Source organism: Heteronotia binoei, chromosome 8 (assembly GCF_032191835.1).
Source record: "Heteronotia binoei isolate CCM8104 ecotype False Entrance Well chromosome 8, APGP_CSIRO_Hbin_v1, whole genome shotgun sequence".
Classification (NCBI taxonomy): Eukaryota; Metazoa; Chordata; class Lepidosauria; order Squamata; family Gekkonidae; genus Heteronotia; species Heteronotia binoei.
In genome coordinates, this window is record NC_083230.1 from 65,996,746 (window position 1) to 66,021,863 (window position 25,118).

Consider the following 25,118-nt stretch of genomic DNA (forward strand, 5'->3'; position numbering starts at 1 on the left):
TATTACGAATCTGCATCTGAAAAGCTCTTCAAGTATACTGCCAGACAAATCAAATTGCCTCAAGGGCCATTTACCAGAAAATGGAGATGCATTAGTCTATATTAGCATTTTTCCTTAAAGTGCTGCTTAAACTGGTTAAAAGAAGGTAATACAATTCTCCCCTTTAATAGCCGTTGTGAATGGACTGAGTATATTTACCTCTTAAGGGGAAATACACCAGGGGGGCTTGTGTTGTCTGGTCTCACTATTATAGTGATCAGTTCCTGTTGTATCTGTACTGTTTTATGCTCCCCAGCTCAGCATCTTTGCTTCCTTGGTTCCAACAGCTAAATGTATCCCAGTTCAGTGTATGTGAAAGGAAGAGTGGAATTAGTAGCGCCTGATGTGAATTAATATAACCCCTCTTTATTGCCAAGTTTGGCTGCATCAGACAAATTCTTAATGTCCAGGCTCTTACGTAGTTTGCGGTATTCATGCATACAGATTGCAATACCTATTTCTCTGTTCTTTATCAGGCTTCCCAGAATGTGATGTTTTGTTCTTGAACATTGCAACAAGTAGAGCTGCATTAGTTCAGCACTCAAAAAAATGCTGTTGTAGCTAGTAGGTTGATACATTGTTTATTTGTAGTTAAGATTATTAGTGGCATGTGTTACATTATGCCTCCAAGAATGAATCTTGTTTTGCCATTTTTGTCCTGTTTTATGGCCTATCTTTAATTTTCCACAGTCTGCTTTGCAGCGTAACTTTGCATTTAGAGACGTTGCCCTGTAGACTTATTGTCCCTTTGTGTAACACAAAACATTGGCTTTTTATCAGGCTACAATGATGTCATACAATGATGTTAAGGGAGGGACGGTGGCTCAGTGGTAGAGCATCTGCTTGGGAAGCAGAAGGTCCCAGGTTCAATCCCTGGCATCTCCAAAAAAAGGGTCCAGGCAAATAGGTGTGAAAAACCTCAGCTTGAGACCCTGGAGAGCCGCTGCCAGTCTGAGAAGACAATACTGACTTTGATGGACCGAGGGTCTGATTCAGTATAAGGCAGCTTCATATGTTCATACCTGTAGCACTGGAAACAGAATGAACATTAGGCATGTGTGCATTCACACACTTGTCCTAGGAATGAACCAAGATTGGCAAATGGCAAGAATGCTGGAAGCTGCTGTTACCTGAGAATTTTAACTAATTTCAATACAGGAGTAGTCCCTGAGGTGATCCAAGCAATTTGGATAATCTTGAAGCATTATGAGGCATTTTTTGCTTTTTTTTACAGCACACTTATTTTGCAGCTTTGACATACTACAGCAGTGGTATTCTAGGAATGTAACTTGCACTTCAGATGGATTTAATGCATTTGTGTTACATGAAGCGATTATACGGGATACTTCAGCAAGTGTGACAAGAACGAGTGCAATTCTTAGAATTTAATCTTTAAGTTAAATGTGAACAACTTGTCAAAGGATTTAGAGGCCTTGTAGGGATGGGAGAATGCTGGGAAAGTAATCAATCTATATTTAGCACCAAGGAAACAAGTATGCTGGGTTCAAAGTAATTTAATACAATTGCAAGTCTTTGAGATTCAATATAGCTTGAGCTGAAGATGGAGATAGAGAATAGGGCACTCCTTTTCCTTGCCAAGCATCCCCCTTGTTTGTTTCTTCAGCAGACACTGCTGGTGGGTCTTTATATTTCTTCAAGTTAGAGACCTGTGTGGCTTTTGTTCTTTTCAAAGGCATTTTTGTCCAAAGTTTGACAGGGATCTGGATCACCAAGGCAAGACCATGCTTGACTCCTCACTGCCGCTATCTGAATGCTAGAGTACCTCAAACAATACAGGACTTCATAGCAAAAAGCCAGTCTGCGATTGGGGATGCTGTATGTTACAGGAGCAGGCCAGAACTCGTTGACTCTTGTCTTTCCTGTTATGCCCCATTCAGTATTTGCTCCAAACAGATGAGGCTGTTCCAAGCTAATACATTATTCATATAATGCCAATGAATATAAAATAACTGGTCCTTCCCACTATCATGTAAACCCTGGAGTGGGGATACATGTGGCAATGGAAGCTTATACTATAAGGGAAGACGCAGTTCCATCCCAAATGAGAAATGTATATCTGTAAGCCAGTGCTAGTCACAGTGAATCCTGCAAGCTGCCATGGCTTTGGTCCATAAAATGGTGAGGAAGGGTGTAGCACAGTTCTGCTGCTGAAGCTAAACAGGTCTGGCCATGCATCCTGCCTGAACAGGAGTACCTGTGAGCTTGGTGGGGGAAGAGAGGGCTATAAAACTGTTGGCATATTATAGGATAAGGAAACCAGTTGCATGAAATAAAACATTCAAAATCCCTGAATTTTTAAAAAGTTTTTCAGAATGCTTCCTTAAAGTCAAGAGAAGCTGAGTTCTCTGTAAGGAACACCTAGCTCATTTCACTTATTCCTTGTATTGTTTCTAAACATAATATACAGTATTTTACTTTACTGCAGTTGATATATAGAGCAATGTGGTTGACAGCTAGTGAATTATGCACTCAATACATATGTTCCACATTAGATGTTCTGTCATACTTCCAGAATTGAAATTTATACTTGAGCTGCACTAAATATAATTTGGATTTCTTTAATAACTATGTAAGCATTCTCAGCTCTGAGTTACTAGTTAGTGTTTGTGTGTCTTTTTGTTTTGTTTTGTTTTTGCTTTTTTAGGCACTTTGTTTAATAGTGTTGCCATTCATCCCAGCATCAAATCTTTTTTTTCCTGTTGGCTTCGTAGTAGCAGAGCGAGTGTTATATGTTCCCAGCATGGGATTCTGCATGCTAGTAGCCCATGGGTGGAGAAAGCTGTCAAGCAACAGGTAGGTTAAAAGTTACAGCAGGTGGGTGGGGGAATGTGGGTTTGAGTGGCAATTGCTGTTGTGAAGTTTCATGCATGGCAAGTTGTCTCAATGGCTTACTCTTCACTGGCTTTATCATCTTATTCCATTGCTGACATATAGTAAGCATGTGAAGAAAACTTGTATACTAGACACTGCCTTGCTCTATACAATTCCATTTGCAGTAAGAAGAGGAAATTACTTTTAATAGATGTTCTCTCTATGAAATATTAGTTTCTTCTTTGAAAAAAAATTGTTTTTATCTGGCCTTGTAGTCACATGTGGCTGTTGTGCTTTTAAAAAAAAATTGTCCTTTTAAAAGGATGTGCTGGCATCCTTTGATCTGGCAAGGGGAGCTTTCTTTGCCTCTTGAGAAGCTCATACCCTGAAAATCTTGTTGGTCTCTAAGGTGCCACTGGACTTGACTCTAACTACTCATGTTTAAACAATCTTCTGAAATGTTTACCCAGCTTTATCTCCCCCCCATATCAGCTGTTCCTAAGCAACCAAAAATGGCAACATTAATCCCCCTGTTTTAAGTAATGTGTCAGTTGAAAGGATTTAAAATAACCTGAAATGGACACCCATTGAGTCCAAAGAATTTAAAAATTTCTGAAAGTCTCCTTGCTTCATTTGCTTTCTTTTTCTATCTACTTCTGTTGCTTTACATAGTTAAATATCAATCTATTTTTCAAGTAGGATGAAAATGGCTGGGTGGCACCTGTGCAGTGCGCTCCTCCGAGGAGCTCACTGTGCAGGTGCCGGATTTTTTCATATTAAACAATTATCCAATATAAATGTCAATCTATTTTTCAAATAGGATGATTTTTTATTTTGTATTATAATGCACTGCTTTTCTGAAATACAAATTATGCAGTACCAGCATTGTATGGGCAAGAATCAGCAGGTGAGAAGATGTCTCCATTGACTGAACATGTAAACTTAAATTTACAACTCAATAAGAAATTATGTGTTTTACATCTATACCTGTCTGAAGGGATAATTCTGTTTTCAGTCATTCTGGCAACTTTATAGTTTCTCAAGTTTATTTTGAGGTGGATATAGCTGTGTTGGTCTGAAGCAGCCAAACAAAGTTTGAGTCCAGTGGCACCTTTATATTCTGAGTAAGACCTCTTAGCCTTAAAGGTGCCACTGGACTCAAACTTTGTTCACTTTATATTGGTTTCCTTTGAGGAAGGCAAGCTTTGAGGAGCACACATGGCATGTGGGGAAAGGGGGTGCCCAGCAGCACCCCCATAAGCCAGATGGCACCCTGTGCAGCCCCCTACCTGCCTTTATTCATGTGCCAGCTGTGGAGATGGCGTTAGTAGAGGCAGGGAGAAGATAATATATGAGCCTCAGGATTGCTTCATGGCACTCAGTGCAAGTATTATAAGTTCATACGGTCTCTTCCTTTCCCTTCTAGTTTCCCATTGTTTTGTATATAGTTTGTTAGTTCATATATATGGTTAACACTAAGTAGGAAACAAAAGGAAACTGCAAGAGAAAGGCTCATCTGAATTGTCCAAATAACGATTTGGAAGATTATTTGAACTAGGCCGCATTTATAATTGCCTGCCACCTTGCAAGACTTTTCTCCATTTGTAGCAATAGAGACCTGGTCTACATCTGCAGTGTAAGGCATATACAAATAGAGTTCTTCTGAGCACAAACAGGAAGCGCAAACAAATGCTGGGTGTGTGCTCAGATACAAACACAAGGCTGTAGATCCAAATGCGCAATTCAAGTTTCTGAAAGCTGGATTTATTTTCAGCAATTTTCCTTTAAAACCACTACAGTTGCTTTCCAACAATGTATGTGGGGCAAAATTATTTATTACAACTTACTAAGTACACTTCTAGCCTCCCTAATCCATGTAATTAGACATCTCTTTTTATATAAAGAAACAATTAATTGGAGGAGCTGTATTTTTAAAAAACATAAGAACAAAATTAATTAGGAATATCTAAGGAGAATTTATTTCAGCAATACAAATGTTTTCTATAAAGGATGATGCTATTAACTACTGAGTCTATTTAACAAAAATATTGTAAAAATAAATTGCAAGGCATTAGATTATTAAATGTAACTTTGTCATTGTTTCTTTCATGATATCAGTGACTGAAGCAGTGTGCTAATATCCATGAATGCCACAAATAGCCTTTTCAGTGTTTCAATAACCCTTAACAAATTAATGGGGTATTTCTTTTTTGCATGAGTGCACTAAACATAATTTATGAGTGACCTTGACATGTACATGAACACAGATGTGTGCACAATAGTTCATTCTTCTGACAGGAACACTTCCCAGAACAAGTTAATCCCCCTGGAATCAGCTCAGAAACCACAGACTTGCTGTACATCTTGCAGCAGACTCCCTTCTCTCATATTTCTCTGCAGACTTTCCTTAGAGTTTGTGATAGGACCTTTATTATGGCCACCACTGTCAAATGAAGTCAAATCCAAGAAGGCCTATTTTGGTTAGCTTGGCAGATGTTTTCTTTGATCCAAAGTGTACAGTTGAACAGATTCATCAAGGCAGAACCATCAGGCGTAAGGATGAATGTATCTTTCTTCAAAAACACTTAGTACCAGAGCTGAGTTCTTCAAGTACAGCCATGGATGGTTTTCATGTCTAGAAAGCTTGCTGAGATTGCCACTTAGTTCTAGTAAACACTCTTGAACAGATTTGGATCATTAGTTAGAAGTTGGAGTGCTGGTGCTGTGTAACTGTAAGCACCAAATTTGCTCCAGTGGGCACTGAGAAAACAATTTCATTATGGATGAGTTATGAAGTTTTGGCTTTGGTAAATCATGCATTCTGTCTGCAATATTATCCTTCACTATGTGGTTGATCTGTTCTATGATCGAGTTTGATTTATGGCAGATGTTGGGTTCATTTGAGAACGATGTTGCTTGGTCATTGAAGCCAAAGTGTATATTATTTCAACAGATTAAATTTAGTACAGGTCATAAATTTAACCTGCATTCTCAATGTATGTGAGACAGTTTTGTTATAGTGTTGGATTATAGACTTGAAATTGTAAATTAATAAAATGATTGGAAATGAAATCTGTTTCATACAACTGTGAATCAAATGTAACCTGATATAATGTGTTGCATATTTACTGAAAAGATTCAAAATTTAAATTGGCTATATGTAAGTAAAAGACATGTGAACCCTAAAAAATTATCCTCTGCTAATAACAAATGAACCTCCATCCTTGATAAGCATGAGAGGGTCAGTTGGCATAGTGAGTTGGATCATACCATTTCATTGTGTCTCTAAGTCGCATTCCACTGTTAGCTGCCCTGAGTCCATACGTGGAAAGGACAGGATATAAGTTTAAATAAATAAAATAGACACTCTTGCATTGATGTCCAAAGCCTTTTACCTGCAGAATATGTTGGCACTCATGTACGGTAATTAAATGATAGGATCTATCCCACTGTTTCCAAATCCTAAATTGCTTGATCATTTTGAAGTGCCTTTAGGAAACTATCCTTTTACTTCAGGTTTTCATGCTGCCATTAAACATTCTATACTGCTAATGTAATGTGTTTATTAAAATACACAAAATAAGAGTTAACGGTGCTTCATTTCCACTGGTCAATTTATATAGGTTTGAAAACTGCTTTCCCAGCAGCTGTCTCATACACATTGAGAATGCAGGTTAAATTTATGACCTGTACTAAATTTAATCTGTTGAAATAATATGCACTTTGAAATACAACCATCACCCCATGGCCATGTTAGAAAATGGCCACCATTGTCAAATGAAGTCAAATCCAAGAAGGCCTATTTTGGTCAGCTTGGCAGATGTTTTCTTTGATCCAAAGTGAGCTGTTATCCATCATATAACATATCAGACTCTGAGGAGAGTCTCTGTTAAGATACTAGCAATAGAGTTTAAATTTGTAAAATAATAGGGCATTATTCCTTATTTTCAGATGAGAGATCCTGCTCATCTTTTGGTTTGCTTCCCCACTGGGTGTTTGGTCTAGCTTTGGTGATAATGGAAAAGTGCCCTTTTCCTCCCTGCTTCTACACAGCATCATTATCCCCTCATGTACCTTGACTTCCCTGGCTTTCATGCTATATTTGCTAAACATGCTTTATAACCATCTTTTTGGAAAGGTCACAGCAAAATCTGCTGAGTGGATGGGATAGTCTGGCTCTATCATGATCGTTCCCATGATGCCATTTCCCCTCCTTTAGTCCCCCACCACCACAATAGCAACATACTTCCCAGTGCCAAGTACCACTTTTTAAAGAAAGACCCCTGTGGTGATGCATGGGGAGGACTGGAGCAGGGAAAATTTGGGGAAGCCTTTTTAGCACTGTGCTTAATTGGCAGCCCCAGTACTAATGAGAAAGTCCAAGTGAATCATCTCCTTGTGGAAATCCTCTTGAGGATGCCAGTGAAAACTACACTCTTGTGGAAAATGCTCTGCAGCATTTCAGTACTAAATGTAGACTGTACCCATTGGCAACTAGGGACATTGATGTAGAGTAGGCGGGCAGGGATAATTTACTCCTTGCTGGGCTGCATTTTTTGGTAAGAATTCTTAAACAATATGGATGAACTGAGAACTTGAGTTGGGGAAGCTGTTTGGAGTAGCATCCCTGTGACAGGAGTAATGCAAGCTCCAGCTCAGAGTGCAGTCTACTTGGCAGTTTCATGTATCAGGAAGGTATATGAAAGGAATTCTTTTGGTAGGTCACAATTTTGATCTGATCGTGTCTCATGATCACTGTATATTTAGGAAAGACTGCCCGGCATTTCTTGAAAACTGATATAATCAGCAGATTTATACAGTATGTCACAGAAGTGAGTACACCCCCTCACAGTTTGTAAATATTTAAGTATATCTTTTCATGTGACAACACTGAAGAAATGACACTTGTCTACAATGTAAAGTAGTGAGTCTACAGCTTGTATAACAGTGTAAATGTGTTGTCCCCTCAAAATTATGCAACACACAGCCATTAATGTCTAAACTGCTGGCAACAAAAGTGAGTACACCCCTAAATGATAATGTCCAAATGGGGCCCAAAGTGTCAATATTTTATGTGGCCACCATTATTTTCCAGCACTGCCTTAACCCTCTTGGGCATAGAGTTCACCAGAGCTTCACAGGTTGCCACTGGAGTCCTCTTCCACTCCTCCATGACGACGTCACCTTCCATTTCAGGATGCTCCACAGATGCTCAATAGGGTTTAGGTCTGGAGACATGCTTGGCCAGTCCGTCACCTTTACCCTCAGCTTCTTTAGCAAGACGGTGGTCGTTTTGTAGGTGTGTTTGGGGTCATCATCATCTTGGAATACTGCCCTGCGGCCCAGTCTCCAAAGGGAGGGGATCATGCTCTGCTTCAGTATGTCACAGTACATGTTGGCATTCATGGTTCCCTCAATGAACTGTAGCTCCCCAGTGCCGGAGCATCTATGGGGCATCCTGAAACGGAAGGTGGAGGTGCGCAAAGTCTCTAACATCCACCAGCTACATGACGTCGTCATGGAGGAATGGAAGAGGACTCCAGTGGCAATCTGTTAAGCTCTGGTGAACTCTATGCCCAAGAGGGTTAAGGCAGTGCTGGAAAATAATGGTGGCCACACAAAATATTGATACTTTGGGCCCCATATGGACACTTTTGTTGCCAGCAGTTTAGACATTAATGGCTGTGTGTTGCGTAATTTTGAGAGGACAGCACATTTACACTGTTATACAAGCTGTAGACTCACTGCTTTACATTGTAGCCAAGTGTCATTTCTTCAGTGTTGTCACATGAAAAGATATACTTAAATATTTACAAAATGTGAGGGGGTGTACTCACTTCTGTGACATACTGTATACCTGCTGTAGTTTGCCCTTCTATTGATTCCTTCTGTTAAGCTGGAGCTAGTCTGTGATCCTGGTTTTGCTCTTGTGCTTCTCCTTGTCCTTTGAGCACCCTCTTCTCTTGGAGTCACGGCTATTATCCAAGTTCTCTTATGAAGACTCACTACTGTAACAGTCCTTTCTGAACCTTCCTGGCCTTCTTTCAACCACTGCCTGTCTTCTCCCACTACTCAATGCCATCTCTAATCTTTGCCCTTGTTGTCTATACATAATGCAGGTTACAAGCATCTGGATAATGACTGGTAAAATCACAAAATAGCAGTAGAGATCCGGGTTCAAATCCCAGTTCTGACATAAAGTACATTGGGTGATCTTTTCAGTCTTACCTCACAGGGTGGTTGTGAGGGTAAAATAGAGAGAGAGATTATCATGTAGCCACCCCTCTTTGAATTCCTTGGAGAAAAGGTGAAATAAAAATATAGATGTAGGGTAGTATTAGCGGTGTTTGAGCTAGTGAGTTGTATGTCATACAGCAGGATAGAAATAATGTGTATACATTTGCATTACTTTCTCCAAATGCAACTGCTACTATTGTAATGTCTAAAAGATTGTGCTAACATTTTTCCAAGTGCTGGGTTTCTCCTCCAGGGAGGTGCTAAATATGAGTGATGTATAAATCAGGTAGGGGGTGACCTGCAAAAACAAGGAATTTAGTTTAAATTAAGACTGGTATATATGTGGAGATGTTTTCAGCCAGTAGCTGACTGGAAATGTTAAAATGGCATAAAGTATGTTTTTCACCTCTTTCTGCCTTATTTTGCAACAGTGTGCTAAGAAAACTATCCTGGGTGTTTCTGTCTCTGGTACTGTTCATTCATGCCTTAAAAACGCTGCAGAGGAACTGGGATTGGGAATCTGAGTATACATTGTTCATATCAGCTTTAAAGGTACAACTTTGCTTCATTCACATTCTCATTGCTATTCAAGATGAATGACAGAATTATAAAAAAAAAACAATACAATACATTTCAGTATGATACGTATAATACTGCAGTAAAACTGGAATTGAGTAGCAATAAGCAGTGCAATAAACTTTGTGTAAAAAAAAAAAAGCCCTCCTGGCCATTTCTTTTTTACACAGAATTGTGAGTTACACAGAATCCTGGCTTTTTAGATAGGCTGTTCCCCAAGATAGGATCCAAAATAGAGGGTGCTTGGGTGCAAGCAGTTGTTTCCTTACCTTTTTACATGGTGGCATCTTCAGAAGGTTTTGCTCAGATTAACACAGCTGTATTAAAATCTAATTTTTATAAGGTGAAAGGATTGACAAGTAGCTTCTTTGTCAGTTTGGTGTAGTGGTTAAGTGTGTGAGAACCGGGTTTGGAGAACTGGGTTTGATTCCCCACTCCTCCACTTGCACCTGCTAGGATGGCCTTGGGTCAGCCATTGCTCTGGCAGAGGTTGTCCTTGAAAGGGCAGCTGCTGTGAGAGCCCTTTCTAGCCCCACCCACCTCACAGGGTGCCTGTTGTGGGGGAGGAAGGTAAAGGAGATTGTGAGCCGCTCTGAGACTCTTCGGAGTGGAGGACAGGATATAAATTCAATATCATCATCATCTTCAGTTTTTTCAGCAAATAAAACAAAATTTATTTTGCCCCTTGAAGGCTAGCAACATCTATTTCTGAATTTGAAAAAGTGTGTGTGCACATGAAAGCTCATATCCATACTAAAACTTCGTTAGTCACTGGACTCAAACTTTGATCTACTGCTTCAGACCAACACATCTACCCACCTGAATCAACATTTATTTCAATACAAACACTTGAACTTGCCTGAACCCTTTTTGGAGATGCCAGGGATTGAACCTGGGACCTTCTGCTTACCAAGCAGATGCTCTACCACTGAGCCACCGTCCCTCCCCAAATGTAAATGTTTAGGGTATCTGAAGAAGTGTGACTCACAAAAACATATAGAAATAAATGTGGCTAGTCTTTAAGGTACCACTGGAGTTTTGTTTTGCAATAACCACTCTTGAACTAGACAAAGCTAATTTAACTTTAAAATTGGAGAGAGAATAAAAGAAAAGTCAGAATTTGTACTTCATAATGGCTATTTTCCCCTCTACCATAGTGGTGCATAATTTTCCCAAGCCATATGGTATAGTGGTCAGTGTCCTGCTGGTACCAGAGAGCTGTGCATTCAGATCCCTGTCCAGCAATAAAGTTCACTGAGTGACCTTGGGGCAGTCAGTCGCTGTTTCTCTCAATAATGATGTGAGAATAAAACAGATAGAGACAACCGTGGACATTCTCCTAAGTTCCACAGAGAAACAGCAGGAATAGATAAATGAGCTAGATAAACAGGTAATATCTCTTGATTTCAACAGATTGGTAAATGGTCTGTGGGACTGATGAAGACATGGGGAATGCGTTTTTATATTTTTTTAGATGTATCTCTTAGATTTGAATGTTGTGGTGTTTGATATACTCTATGTTTGTTTTTGTTGTAATCAGGTAAATAAGAATAATGCCAAACTTTGGAACAATGTAGGTCATGCTTTAGAAAATGAGAAGAACTTTGAGCAAGCGTTGAGATTCTTCATACAAGCCACTCAGGTTCAGCCAGGTGAGTTGGAAACAATTGTCTGGAGTGATTAGCCAAGGCATAGAGCTTGTGCTAGAACAAGATACTGTTCTTGCACAGCGAGCCTGCAGATATTAACCCTTGCATAATGCAGAAAAATATACGGATCCTTAACATGAAACAGTACGTATACATGCAGCTTGCTAATTCTGTATTGTCAAATGACTGCAAATCAGCAACAGCAGTGCAGTTTCAAAAACCTATGAAAGGGGTTTTCTCTATTAAGCTACTGTAATGTTAGTATTTAAATGTTGTTCCTCTTAACAAAACCATGGCACAAACAAATTAGATTTGCAGCTGGCACAATACACTCTTCTATCAATTACGATATCTGAGATCCTAATGCATGTATTCAAAGAACTGTTTATAGTTACGCTCATTACCTGCAAAGTGTATTAGGTTACACTCAAGCATATCAACTTCTCTGGATTAGTTTCAAAACAAATCTATATGCTAGATATTCTGTTAGCATTCACCCATAACTTGAATTTGAATAGTAAAATAGGTAGAATTTAGGTCGTGGCACTGAAATTTGTCTTTTATCCAATTTCCTGGGATGTTTGATCTTGTCCTCTAGTTTGTTCTTTAAAGTTGACTTTGCCAGTTCTGAAGCATAGAGTAGAAACCAAAGGGCATAGTTTAAAAGCAAAGCAAGTTATAATTACATACAGCTGTCTACTTCTGTACAACAGACTCTCCGTATTCTTTTTAATCTTTAGCACAGCAACACTAAGGTGCTCTGTCCCAGGTCATTTTTGGAGGAGCCACCTGCTACTTTCAGTATTTATTTACTTATTGTAGATTCCATATGCCCTGTTAATTTCATCTATAGCAACTGCAATTTCTTCCTTGGTTGGTTTTCAAGGAAGCAAAGTGTCAGGGTCTGAAGAAACAGTAGAATCCAAACATCCTCTTGCTGCTGTTCCTTGTGCAGTAGAGTTTGTACAGTGCCTTAGACGGGCTCTCTAGAATTCTTCCACAGTCATACCCTAAGGAACATCTTTGGTTTCAGTTTCTTACTCCCAATACTCTAGCATGAGGTGTAAAGCAGTCATTTTGTGAGAATATGACATTCTTGGCACCAGACTGAAGGACTGAACAATAACAAGGCACTCAATATCAGATCAGTCATTGAAAGAAAATGGAATAGTTAACATCTACATTTGCTTTATTTTTAGGTTATTCACACAAAGCATGCATCTGACCAACTGCCCCCTCTTCCATTTTATGGCTAGAATCAGAACCCTGAGGTTTCCTTCATTCTCTGTTCAAAATATAGCTCATCTTAATTCATTTCCAGCCAATACAGAGAATTCCTGATTTGGAGAGAGGACTTCTCAGATGATTGAGGGAGGGGGCAAAATCTGGGTACTCTTTATATTTAAAGGCAGGTTGAGAATGCCTTTATATTTAAAGGCAGGTTTGGTGATTCTCATAAATGATCTACTCTGGAATCAGCAGCTGAATGAGGATTGGGAAAAGACCCAGGCGGGCTATGGGATTGTGGCCAGAATTGTGTTTGTGTAGTATCTCAGTTATTACTTCTGCTATTTAGTTGTGTGCCATACAGTTACTCTTAGAAAGGGGGCAAAGATTAATCATTTGTTTTATTAGATTAGATTTCTTAGAGTTTGTCCCATCCAGCCCAGGCCAGGACTCCACGGAGGGCCCCCCCTCGCTTGCCAGCCATCCACCCCCCCACCGACACCTGGGGAGCTACCTGCAGGACCGCTGGATGCCCCCACAGCCTCACCGCCACCTACCTGGGTGTCCGGCAGCAGAGCAACAGCCCCAGCAGCACAACTCAGCGCCCGCAGCCAGCGCGCCCGCCCTCGGGCACAGGGAGTCTGGACGCCACGCAGCGTCGAAGGAGGCCAGGGCAGGGAGGTGGAGAAGGAGCCCAGCAACAGCAGAGGAAGGGGCCGGCAGGCCGAGCCGCGGCGGCTGGCGCTGTCGTGCCCTGACGCTCCACTGGGGCCATGGAAGGCCCAGCAGCTTCAGAATGGCCCAGCCCCAGAATGCCTCCCCCCGGCGTCCGAGCTTATGAATGGGGGCGGAACCAGAAAGGGGTGGGACCCGGGGAGCGGGGAGTGAACTGGCAGAGGGATAAAAGGAAGAGGGACAAGAGGTCGGGGAAGAAGCTGGCTGATGGAAAAAGGGGCTGCCAACTGAGAGGGAGAGGAGCCCACCCACAGCCGGAGGGGAAAGGGCGCCTGAGGTGCAGTAACCTGGCTCCCTCCCCTAATTCTGAGATCTCAGGGGGACACCCCCACAAATCCCAAATGGGGGTGGTCCAGGCAGAGGGGCGACGGCTGCACCAGGGGTCATGAGGGGCGCCCAGGGCACGACAGGGATTTTTTCCAAATTTAAACTTTTATTAAAACATATAAGTCATACAGAGTTCACAGTCTGTTATTGACATAGCTTATAAATCCATCAATAAGTCATATATAGATTGCAACAAAAAACAAAACTTAACACTGGATCAGAGCAATACTTATAAGTATCATGTTTTACACCTTTAGTTCTAATACAGTTGATACCTTGTTAGAAATAAACCTTTTGTATTTTGGAGGCAATTTACAGTATGAAAGTGTGGAACTTTCCAAAAATTCAAAGAAACAGAACCAACATTCCACAAAGTCATTATTATACTGAGGAGTGTCATATTGTTTAATTTGTGAGACCAGTTTGTCAGCAACTAGTATGTCCCATACTTTCAAAAACCAGTTTGTAATATTAAACTTTGCAGAGTTTTTCCAGTTAGATGCAATTACAAATGTAGCAGCCAAAATAAGTGAACCTGCAAGTTCTTTTTTAGTTTGAGATAGTTTTACTGAAGACCAGTCATCTAGCAGTATTAATTCTGGTTTTCTAGGGAGTGAAATATTCAGAATACTATCAACGGTTTGTAAAACTGATTCCCAAAACTCCTGTACATAGGGGCACTCCCAGCAGCAATGGTTAAATGAGCCTATCTGTTTGAATGACTTACAACAAAAAAGAAACAAATAATTTGGTTAATTTTTTTAAAATACAATTAAAAATAATACAGTTGTTGAGATGGCAATAAAAAATATTTCCAAAGACTGACAAGGCGGGAGGGGTAGCAGAGGGTGGGGAAAATATGAGAGTGCTGGATTGTCTGTGCCATCGCTGCCCTCAACTAAATGCCAGGCAGAACATCTCTGCCTTATATGCCCTACTGAAATATAATAAGTCCTGCAGGGGTTAGTAATGGGAAAAAATACGGAATGCAAGAAAGGAAAAGGATCTGCCAAAGTTCTTCCAAAGTGGATTTTGATTAGCAAGTACTTGATAGCGGAAAGTGCTATCAAGTGCTATTCAGGGCATGAACAGAGGTGGTTTGCTATTGCCTGAGCCTTGTTAAATATATTATAGTAATTCTAGTTGTGGACTCTCACCACATACGAAGTTATTGCATTGGCAAGTGGCCATGTCTGCCAAAGTGCAAATCATGCAGAATGACAAGTTTAAAATGGTCCATATTAAAAAGGGTTTTTTGTAGTGACTTAGCTTCTGTTTATCTTACAACTGAAAGTGATAATTGGGAAAGTCTGTGGTGCCATCTTTACTTTCCTTTCAGAGGATGAACTTGCCCTTTAATATTTCATGACATGGTACTTAAGATTATAATAACTATTCACTGTTATTTCTCAGGTCAGAGAAAGATTTTTAGGAAAAAAATGAAATACATGTCTTTTTTCCCTCCCTGTAATTTGAAGATGACATTGGTGCCCATATGAATGTTGGAAGAACTTACAAAAATTTGAACAGAACTAAAGAGGCTGAAGAATCCTATTTGGTTGCAAAATCACTGATGCCACAGGTAAGAAGTAAAATATTTTTTAAACAGTTTTAAAACTTTCAGTAGAATAATAGGCAGTTAATATTAAAAACAATATCTAATCTTTTTTCTCATTAGTAGTTTGAAACAGCTACAGACTTAATGCTATCTTAAGGACTTTTCTGAAATTTCAAAGAACTCTCATCTGCTTTGCTTTTTATTTTTTTATTATTTTATTTATTTTTAATTTTTATTAATTTATTAAAAGTGGACAATATAACAAAATTTCCAACAAATGGAGCCCCTGCAAAAAAAAATTACATTCCTCTATTTTTCTATTGTTTTCCTTAACAAGTATGTGGCCCAGAAACTTCTAAAGAATAAAAGCCATAAGTGATCCTATATGACCTGTAGGTCTTGCATTGCTTCAGTAGAATATTTGCTTTCTGTTGTAACAAAATTTGTCCTCCGTTCAGAATAGCCATTTTGTAGACTTTCCAATTTTAAAACTGTTGGGGGGCATGGGAGAAAACCCTGTTCAGTACAAGTTTTTGTAGCTGTACTTCAATGCACTTCTGATTTAGTAACCTCTAGCTGATATAGTTTTTCTGCTGTCAGATCATTCCAGGTAAAAAATACGCTGCACGAGTTGCTCCTAATCATTTGAATGTTTACATAAATCTCGCAAACTTGATTCGAGCAAATGAATCTCGCCTGGAAGAAGCAGATCAGCTGTATCGCCAAGCAATTAGCATGAGGCCAGATTTCAAACAGGCATACATAAGCAGGTATTTTATATGCTGTAAAAACATTCTTAAACGGAACTCTGAGCACACAAAACTTATTTCCCCAATGGTTCTTATTTCTATAACATCAGAGTTTTGTTTTTTCATTCCTTGGCTTCATTGGTGTGGCTCTACTTTCTGATGGTTTTTAAACAGGACCATGGAATCCTGTTCCTTGTTTACCTCTCAAAAGCCCAAGTCCTTGTCTAATATCAAAGCAGCACAGGTGCCATGTAACTCATAGCTTGCCTGATTACCAGCAACCAGGAAGGCTTATAGACGCTTGAACAACCCATCTTACAACTTTTGTGTCAGATGCCTATAGCACTTGTAGATATCATCTGGTGGCTGATGACCACCCCGCCCTCCAGCTTTATTTACAAGCTGCTAGTTTTTCCATCCCACATTAACTCTCAGGCCTTCCCAGAAGAACACCCGGGAATTGTTAGTAATACCACTCAGATCTCTGTTAATATTGCTGTACAACACGGACTGCAAGATAATTGTGTTTGGTAAGTTCCCAAGAAACCAGAAAGTGGTAGCTTGGTGGAAAATGCTCACAGAGCCATCTCTCCCAGTACCTTAATGGGATTTTGACAGCTTACCATGGACAGCTTTCATCTGATGGAGCCTATTAAATGCCTTTTCAAGTCCCTAGTTGCCCTGCTATAACAAGACAACAGTGGCATTGCTAGGAAAATGTCAGTATATCCTTAGGTATGCTATATTCTGACTGTATCCACTGCTACCTACAAATTTTTTCTAGGGCATATCTCAGACATAAGATACCAAACAATCCAGTGTTTTATCCCACCCTTCTACTATGGAGGAGCTCAGGCTGGTGTACAAATCTCCCTTCTTCCTTTATTATTCTTACCCTGTGAGGTAGGTTAAGTTTAGATGGTGACTTGCCCAGTGAGATTCTTGACAAAATTATTTATTGCAACTAGACCTGAACCTCACTTCATAACATGGCAAAAGGTGCTTAAAGGTTACCTTAACCTATATCAAGGATGTTTTCAAGTTTTGCCAAGGTACTCTGAGCCCTTTTTACCTCTGCCAACTCCTATGACAAGAGGCTTGTGCTTGAGCAAGTGCATAGACTTTACAGGTTCAGGTTCAAAGACACCAGAACTAGAACCTTATCCCCATCTTTCCTGAGTCTACAGGAAAAGTAATTGAATTAGTCATCTACATAGACATTTAGGTTAAGCCTAAACAAAAATTTCATCTCTCTATACAGCCATACATCATTTGTCCTATTAGAGTCTGGAAAGAGAGATACATGTTTAAAGCAATAGATAGCATAACTGCTTACAGTTTTGATTTCCTTTAGGCATATTACCAGGTACATTGAAAGAAGAGTTTCCTCTACTACATAATTTGGGCCCAATTGCAGTTCTTCTTGGAGGACTTGCTGCAGACTCCCAGTCTTGCTTCAGAGCTGGTTTTCTCCTGGAGACAATTTAGATATCAAGAGAAGTAACGGGTTGGGGATGTACTATTAAAAGGGCCACCTAGGTACTTCTTCCAGTCAACCATAACAAGAGAAAACAGAAGAGCCTTGTGGCACTTGAAAGGCTAAATGTGACATGAGCTTTCAAAAGAGACACCATGAGAGTAGAACAGCAGAGGCTTTCTCTGAATGCGGAGGTTAACCTCAGTCACCATGGCTAGAAGTCACTGAAATGGATGTCTCCAGCAAAGTGGCTGCAATAAGTGTCTGAATCCCAGTGCCAGGAGACAACATCAGGGGAAGGTCTTAGCCTCTATGTCCTGTCTTTGTTCTGCCAAAGAAATTGGCTGGCCACTGTGTTTGACAAGATGCTGGATTAGGTAGAATAGTGGTCGGATCCAGCAGGGCTCTTATTGTGATCTTAAGAAAAGTACAGTTGTGAACTGCTGATGCTGCCATCTGTGTACTGTGTTGTGTGCTGCTCTTCCTTCCTGGCACTTTTCTCTGGTTGTTCTGTTGCTAATGGAGTTCTGGGTTTCTCTCTAGGATAGCCTAGCTGAAGTCCTATATTCAGCAGTGTGCCCTTTTCTTTATCCTAGGAAGGGTAGTCTAGCAAAAAGTGCTTTTACCCTCTACCCAGCATCCTGTGAATTGACACTGTTATAGAGCCAGAATTATTCCCACACCTTTCTCTGGCTCCTTGTTCTCACCATAGTACAACTGGTACAGTACTTTCAGTTTTATATGCTGTTTGCACCAGATAAATATCAAACAGTAAGTAGATGAGTGGGGGGAAAATAACTTTGATTTTTCAACAGGGGTGAATTGCTTCTAAAAATGAACAAACCGATGCAAGCTAAGGAAGCTTACCTTAGAGCCCTTGAACTGGATCGGAACAATGCAGATCTGTGGTATAACTTGGCAATTGTTTACATTGAACTGAAAGATCCAACAGAAGCTCTGAACAACTTCAACAGGGCATTAGAACTCAATCCCAATCATAAATTGGCGCTGTTTAATTCCGCGCTGCTAATGCAAGAATCTGGTATGTTGGTTCAGGTACAGCTCATATGTATGTCAAGTATTTTATAACATGCTGAGGTTAACATCTTACATTTTGTATTTGCCCATAGAGTACATTTGTATAAGGTGTGCCTGTCTTTGAAGGGTCATATTGTAGAAATCTGTATATATAATAGCAAAGTCTGGCCCTCATCTGTAGATATCTAAATCTGTGGTTCAGGGCAAATGACACTAAAAAAGATTTTTATGCAAACTTGGGGGGGATTCCCCCAGGTTTGCAGAAAAATCTGAAATAGCAAACAAAAAAATACATTGGAGGGGGGTAAATTCCCTCCCCCAAAAAACAGCATTGTACTTACCTATAGAGCTGGCAACTGCCATGGCAAAGGAGGCTTTCCACTTGCCACAGTGCTAGAGGACACTGAGAGGCTCTCCAAGCCCGGCCACCATAGTGCCTCAGGATGTCCAGAGAGCCTGGAGCTGCTCCTGGCTTGGCAATAGGGAAGCGGCTGCAGGCCCAGAGCAGCTTCCTTGCACCACTGCTACCGCAGCCAGTAATAGGGGAGGAGAAATAGTGCGGGAGTTAGGTTGATAAAGAAGTGGAGGGGAAGATTGACATGGAGGCAGTGGGAAGCAAAAGAGGGGATAGGTTGACAGAGAAGGGGAAGGAAAGAAATAGGAGCAGGATGACAGGGGAGGGAGAGATTGATAGAAAGGGCTGGAGGGCAAAACTGGAGTAGGCTGACATAAAGGGGGAAGAGAGGGAGGAGGGTTGTCAGAGAAGGGGAGGGGGAAAAGAATAGTGATAGACTGAGAAGGGAAGGAGAAATGGAAAGGGGTGTAAGTTAACAGAGAAGAAAAGGGGGAAGAAAGAGAGCCAAGTTTGTTAGAGAAGGGGAGAGAGGGAAGGAAGCAAAGGGGGAAGGGAAAATTCACAAGTTTCTTGCAGGTTCTCCCCACTTGTATTTACTAAACCACTTAAATATCCATGGCCAAAGCAGTATCTGTACTTAAATCTAAAACCTAAGTAACAATTCTAAGGGATTTATAACTCTTAATTAACTGCTGCAGTTGTTCAAATATAGAGAGTATTTTTGGCTATATGTGTTTACTAATGACAATTTATATTGTGTGCATGTGTGATTCTGTTCAATTTTGGAGACTGGGAATTGGATCCAAAATTTCATTAGGCAGAGTTCTACTCATAGAATGGAACTTTCCTGCCCCCCCCCCCCACTCAAGCTTCAGCCCAGAGACAGTGCCCTTTCTCCAGGTGCTGGGAAGTAACAGTAACAGTGCTAGCTGTAGTGTTAGGGTTTACAGTAGGAGGCAGAATTGACAGAGATCACTCCCTGTCCTCTGCCAAGGGAAAAGCCCTGCTATAAATCACACAAATGTCTTTGTATTGTATAAGATACCACACTTGTGGCATAAATTGCTCAATTTTACTTTGGATCATTAGACTTTAGACTTTATTTACATGATGAGTTTCAATATTAATATGTATTTTATTTTCTACTGAATTTTAGTTAGATATAGGCAAGATAAGCCTAGGATTTATTTATAAAAGTATATGGCAAAGTCAGATTAATAGTTTAATTGCACTGGAGACACTATGCTAAATTAACGTCCAAAATATCGTTGGAATGTCCAACACATATAGCTAAGGTAGGCTTTATTTTGTATTAAAACTGGAGAATATTTGTATAGATGTGGTCTTATGTCCCATACATGTGCATATAATAGCTTTGAAATTCTTATTTAAAAAAATATACTAATATACGTACTTGTATCTGTGCAACTGGAAATAAAAGCTCTAATATATCTTCCATTGCTATAGGCGATGCTAGGCTGAGGCCTGAAGCCAAGAAACGTCTTTTAAATTATGTAAAAGAAGAGCCTCAGGATGCAAATGGCTATTTTAATTTGGGTATGTTGGCAATGGATGACAAAAAAGATGCTGAAGCAGAGACTTGGATGAAAAAAGCCATAAAGCTACAAGCTGGCTTCCGAAGTGCTTTGTTCAATTTGGCACTACTTTATTCTCAAACTGCAAAGGAGTTGAAAGCCCTGCCAGTCCTGGAAGAGCTGCTGAGATACTACCCTGATCATACCAAAGGTTTGATTTTGAAGGGAGATATTTTGATGAACCAAAAGAAAGATATCAGAGGAGCTAAAGAGTGCTTTGAGAAAATTCTGAAAATGGATCCTAACAATGTACAAGGGAAACACAATCTTTGTGTAGTTTATTTTGAGGAACGAGACTTATTAAAAGCAGAGAAATGTCTGGTAGAAACACTGGCCTTAGCCCCGCATGAGGAATATATCCAGCGTCATTTAAGCATCGTCCGGAGCAAAATTGCTTCGCTTGGTACAGGGGAAGCCTCTGTGATTCCCACAGAGAAAACGAAAACTGCAGAAGCGGGAAGGGCCACATTTGCAAACTTGAAAGAAGTAAAAAATGAACAGAAAAACACTCGGACCCCAGACAGTAATAATAAAAACAAAGGGGAAGGAAAAGCCAAAAAGCATGAAGAGAAAAACAACACAGACAAAGAGACAAAAAAGAAATCTACAAAAGAAATAAAAGACATAGAGAAAAAAAGAGTTGCTGCTCTGAAAAGACTCGAAGAGATTGAACGTATATTAAATGGGGAATAAGTTCTTGGGTCACTTTAATGCTGGGAGGTGATGCTACTTCCGATATTGTGTGTATTGAGTAAAAATGACCACTGGGTCCTTATGAATTTGGAAAGAGCAATGGAAGCATATCATTACTTTTTTAAAAAGTGGGAAAAGGCTGTTTCTGCTATGCAAGGAAAAACTAACCTCTTATGAAAATCATGAATTTTAATAAAGTGCTAATGGGTAAGGAAGTGAGCATACCTGGTGCAGGAGTTTTCCACTGATAGAAATTGTATCTTTCATACAAGAGGCTGCTATTTTAAATGTATGAACCTAGAAGCAAGACCCATTGAACTCAGCCACAGTGGCTTCAGAGTAAAAGGCTTTTCAGGTGGACTGTATCTGCTAGAGTTTAGTTGTATTCTCAGAGAGAGTTAGCAAATTTAAAGGGCATCTCACATATGGAGGTTTTTATGCTGACTTTTCAAGGGGTATTTTTCTGATGGAGTACTTTTGGGAGTACAACTTTAGTTCAAATAATTCTCTTTATTTCAGTTTACATATAAAACCATTAGTGGTTTTTAAGCTATATATTATGCATCACACTCACCTCTTCCACTTAGCATTATTCATTTTTCAAAAGATGTCAAAGATTTAGTAGTAGATACTATTTATGTTAAGTGCATGCACACATTTCATAGTTTTTCAGCCTTTATAGATGACACTAAAGTTCAGTGGATCTCTAAATGGAGGGGGGATACATATATATAAAACACTCTCATGCTTATTGAAATTTCTTAGTGATCTATTAAGATCCAGTGGTGTTGTTTTATATAACAACTGTGGGCGCTTGTATATCAACTGTCAGTCAGCCTGCTAAAAGGAATCACTGTATATGGAACTTCTGCGTTTATTTCTCAGTATGTGTGGAAATTTTTGGCTTTTTAAAAAATGGTTTTTTAAAAAAAATTGTTTCCAGTGGAACAACACAAGGCACCCAATATTTTGTTCTTTTTTTAGGAATGGACTCTGAGGTAGTATATTAAATGAAAGGAAAACTGACATTATTCTTTTACAATCACTGTAATCTTCCACATAAATGTGACAGAACTGATTGTCTGCAGTTAATCACATTTCTATTGTACGTACTTTTTGAGGGAGGGGAATAATAGTCACTTCACATAATTCCTAAATTGTTGCAGTTTTTAATTCAAGTCAAGTCAGCCTTTATTGGCATAAAAGAGTTTTTAATTTAAAATATTTATTCTGACTACTGTGCTTCAACTTGTTTCCACTAATACTTCCCAGAATGAGTTAATTCATATGTAAAATATGGGTTGATAGCTTCTACGTTTTTACATCTGTGATTATGCATATATATTTTTTCTCTTTAAATATATTGCTGGATTGTCTAAAATGCTTTTGTTTTCTTTTTACTGTTGGATCTCCAAGTGAAATCCTGGGAACTAGGAGAAGTTTACACTGGCAAACATTTGTAGTCTTGTGTTCTTCTTTCTGACCTTTTAACATGAAATACTACAAATTGCAGTTAGAAAAAAGGTCCAAAGCAATCAAGATTTTTAATTTAAATAAAATGGGCCACAGTCTGGCAAGTCCAGGGAAGCAGAAGAGTTTGTGTAAGTGAAGCAGGACTTCTAGCTTGGTTATTTGCCCAAGTTTGATAAGGAATTTATGGTGCAATTCCAATGCTTTGCTGTGGGAGGAAAACAAAAAGTAAAGTACCACTAGGCATGCAGAGCTAGTACTGTAGTTCCTTGGTGTGGAGCCATAGAAATTCATGTATTTTTCAATGTGCAATTAATAATAGGATTCCATGGTAGTTACACTAATTTCTAATTCGCTCTAAACTGGGCAGTTAGGACATCTACAGTCATTCAAAGAATGGTTTAGCTATCTTTTCAAGAAATTGAAGCTCCTGGAATTCAATTCAGTTGATGAGGCCTCAGTGGAACTTCCATGCTCAGAGGCATTATGCTGGTCTGATCCCACTCTTATATCCTTCAACCACAGATAGAGCTTTGTTTACTTCCTGCCACTTGTGGTACTGGAAACACTCTCTTGAGCAGCTCAGCTTTTATTTTCTATCTCTTGTAGTTCTGAATATAAGCTTGAAAATGGTCTCTATAATACTTAAAAAACTCAAGAGCACTGAGCATGTCTAGTTGTCATGGGACTAGTTTCAGTGCCAGTAATAACTGCTGAGTTCCTTGTGTTTAATAATGAAATACAGTTAGCCTTGGTGGGAACAGAGAGGCCTTCAGAAAACCTATAAAAGCAGGGATTTTGTTTTGGATGACTGGCTTTCCCCTGCAGATTAACCGTGTGAATTTAAGTTCTAGTTTTCACAAAGCTACTTAGAGGCACCAAAAATGCTAGCAAGGTCCACCCCCCCCCCCCTTTTCCAAGAGATCCCCTTGGCAAATTGGTCTTTTCCACTTTCTCAAAGTAAATCCTGATTATTATTTTTTTGGTTACAATGGGTATTTTGGCCTCATTTATTGGGTTTGGTTTGAGGAGGAATCAATAGTTGTGATACACTACAACCCACCACTGGGGCCACCTTAAAGGCTTTTGGAGTGGAGCTTTAAACTATGAACCAGTCCTGCAATTTAGATCTGTGATAACGTACAGATTAATGGTGTCCCCTCTGTTTTGCACTGTCATACCTTCTGCCAGCACTCAAGCTGTACGTAGTTTACCGAGAGCCAGTTTGGTGCAGTGGTTAAGAGCACGGACTCTAATGTGAGAGCACTGGGTTTGAGTCCCTCTCCTTCACATGCAGCTGATGGTGTGACCTTGGGTCAGTCACAAATTCTCTCAGAGCAATTCTTGAAAGAGCTCTCTCAGCCCCACATACCTTACAGGTGTCTGTTGGGAGGGGGAGGGAAAGGAGACTATACTGCTCTGAGACTCTTGAGTAAAGGGCAGGGTATAAATTCAATCTCCTCCCCTCTCTTTCCTCCTCCTCAGCCTCTGGCTTCTTACACAAGGGTGTTGGATACCTTATGAAGCTATGGCCTGTATTCATCTCCATGTATGGTTCTGCTATCTGGCACTCTGCATCCCATAATGGGCTTCAAATAATATTCTTTTTGTGTGTGTAGCTGTGACAGTAAGGTATGGGTTAACAGAAAACCAAGGACGCATAGAGCCTGCGTCAGGTGACCTGAGGGTGGGGGCCAGAGTGCTCGGAACTCTCAGTGAGAGATTGACAGCTAATGGCTGAGGGGAGTCAGTTAGTTGTCTGACAGGAGCTGGAGAGAGTTAGTGCCTGTCAGAGTCTGAGAGAGTTGGTCTTTGAGGGAGCTGGGGCAGTAGCTGTGGAGAGTCTTCATGAGAAGCAAAGCTGACTGCTAGCTCTATAAAAGCAGCCAAGGGGCTGTGTGTGTGACTAAAAGGAAGAGTCACCGTGAAGACCTAAGTGGTCACAGACACTTATATACATCTCTTAAGATCTAGAGAGGTGGTTGAGGGAACATATGTGGGCCTAGGAGTCTGAAGGACTGGGAGTAGAGGCTCCAGTCGACTTGAGAGACTTGGCACATTACACCCAAGAGGCCAGCCTTTGCTAGTATTGGAGAGTGTTTATTTAGGAACTGTGAATCTTAGAGACCTAAGAAAGGAAACTTATTATAAAGCCTGAAACAACTGAGCAACTGGTTAACAGAGTGAGATACTTTATAGCCCGTATAAATATCTCCCATATCCCCAGTTTAAGACTTTGTGTTATAATAAATATCTGTGGTTTACATTAAAGTTCTCTGATGCCTATAATTTGGGAAAACTGTCCAAACTGCTGTGGTCCCCTACAAAGTGAATATATATAGCCATCTGAAAGCAAAACCCCCAAAGTGACTAGAAGAGCGAAATCCATATCTGACCCACCCCCTTGAGTTATATATTCTTGAGGTAAAAGTTTTAAAAGGAATAACTGAGGCGACAGAGAGGCTGGGGTAGCCATAAGCGGCATACAGAAGCGATCCAGTGGGACTGTGAGGCGGGCGCTGTTATAATTGCATAAACTGAAGAACGGGGTTCATTCTGAT

The 25,118-nt window shown here is 40.0% G+C and overlaps 1 protein-coding gene across 2 annotated transcripts in view; it reads left to right on the forward strand.

The window, feature by feature from the left end:
• Positions 1-22,468, forward strand: part of TMTC3 (transmembrane O-mannosyltransferase targeting cadherins 3) — a 41,388-nt gene extending 18,920 nt beyond the window's left edge. For both annotated transcript variants that reach the window (XM_060245159.1, XM_060245160.1), the window contains exons 9-15: positions 2,705-2,853; positions 9,540-9,660; positions 11,225-11,336; positions 15,101-15,204; positions 15,781-15,950; positions 18,222-18,448; positions 20,267-22,468. In XM_060245159.1, the coding sequence (XP_060101142.1) occupies positions 2,705-2,853; positions 9,540-9,660; positions 11,225-11,336; positions 15,101-15,204; positions 15,781-15,950; positions 18,222-18,448; positions 20,267-21,087 (1,704 nt within the window). In that variant the 3' untranslated portion in view covers positions 21,088-22,468. The remainder of the gene's footprint in view (positions 1-2,704; positions 2,854-9,539; positions 9,661-11,224; positions 11,337-15,100; positions 15,205-15,780; positions 15,951-18,221; positions 18,449-20,266) is intronic.
• Positions 22,469-25,118: the final 2,650 nt, after the last annotated feature.